Source organism: Propithecus coquereli, unplaced genomic scaffold (assembly GCF_000956105.1).
Source record: "Propithecus coquereli isolate 6110/MARCELLA unplaced genomic scaffold, Pcoq_1.0 Scaffold91, whole genome shotgun sequence".
Lineage (NCBI taxonomy): Eukaryota > Metazoa > Chordata > Mammalia > Primates > Indriidae > Propithecus > Propithecus coquereli.
In genome coordinates, this window is record NW_012155396.1 from 1263477 (window position 1) to 1264301 (window position 825).

Here is an 825-nt window from a genome sequence, read left to right on the forward strand (position 1 = left end):
AACGATCCACCCGCCTCGGCCTCCCAGACTGTTAGGATTACAGGCGTGAGCCACTGCACCCGGCCCAGGTCTCTTCTTTTAATTTACCTGGTCTGCTCGATGTCATGCCAACCTAAGCCAGTGAAGACAGATATTAGGCACTGAACTCTGAAAATAACTTTGCATAACTCATCTAACTTGTAAAGTTGAATTCAAACAACAAGCAAAACACTAGCATACCATAAAGTAGTTAGGATCATTTTCAGGTGTTGCTTCTCTGTATGTTGAAGTTGCATGAACTCTACCCCAGTTACTGGACCGGAGTTCTACAAGCTTCAGGAGCATCTGTTTTACGTCTCTGCAGACAAAAAATAAAAAATGAGTTAAAGTATATCCACTGTAAGTGTCAGACTCTGAAACACCCCAGACTCTTAAAACTTTATGTCCTAAATTTAACATGTACATCTAGTGCTTTGATTTTCTGACATTTCCTAAATGACATAAATTCACTTAAAAAAAAAGTCTTGAAATTTGTTTCACATAACTGACTATATGGTCCTTAAAGGCAGTAGCTACCTTTCAAACATTTTTGTGTGTTCTACTATACTTACAGTAGTACTTTACCCAAGTATTTGTTTAAAAAGCCTGAATCATTTTATTTTTCATTGGACTTATATCTTAACACAAAAACATCTTAACTTTTTCAATTTCTAAATGTAACCGAACAAAAATGGCTAGTGAGCAGAAACTATAGGTAAATTATTCCTTTAAATAAAATATTTCTGGGCCGGGCGTGGTGGCTCACGCCTACAATCCTAGCACTCTGGGAGGCTGAGGCAGGAGGAT

At 37.9% G+C, this 825-nt stretch overlaps 1 protein-coding gene across 1 annotated transcript in view; it reads right to left on the bottom strand.

Annotated features, from left to right (window-relative positions):
• The window catches only part of PAIP1 (poly(A) binding protein interacting protein 1), a 35744-nt gene that overhangs the window by 13445 nt on the left and 21474 nt on the right, over positions 1-825 (bottom strand). Inside the window, exon 7 of the mRNA XM_012664729.1 lies at positions 220-390. Coding sequence (XP_012520183.1) covers positions 220-390 — 171 coding nt within the window. The remainder of the gene's footprint in view (positions 1-219; positions 391-825) is intronic.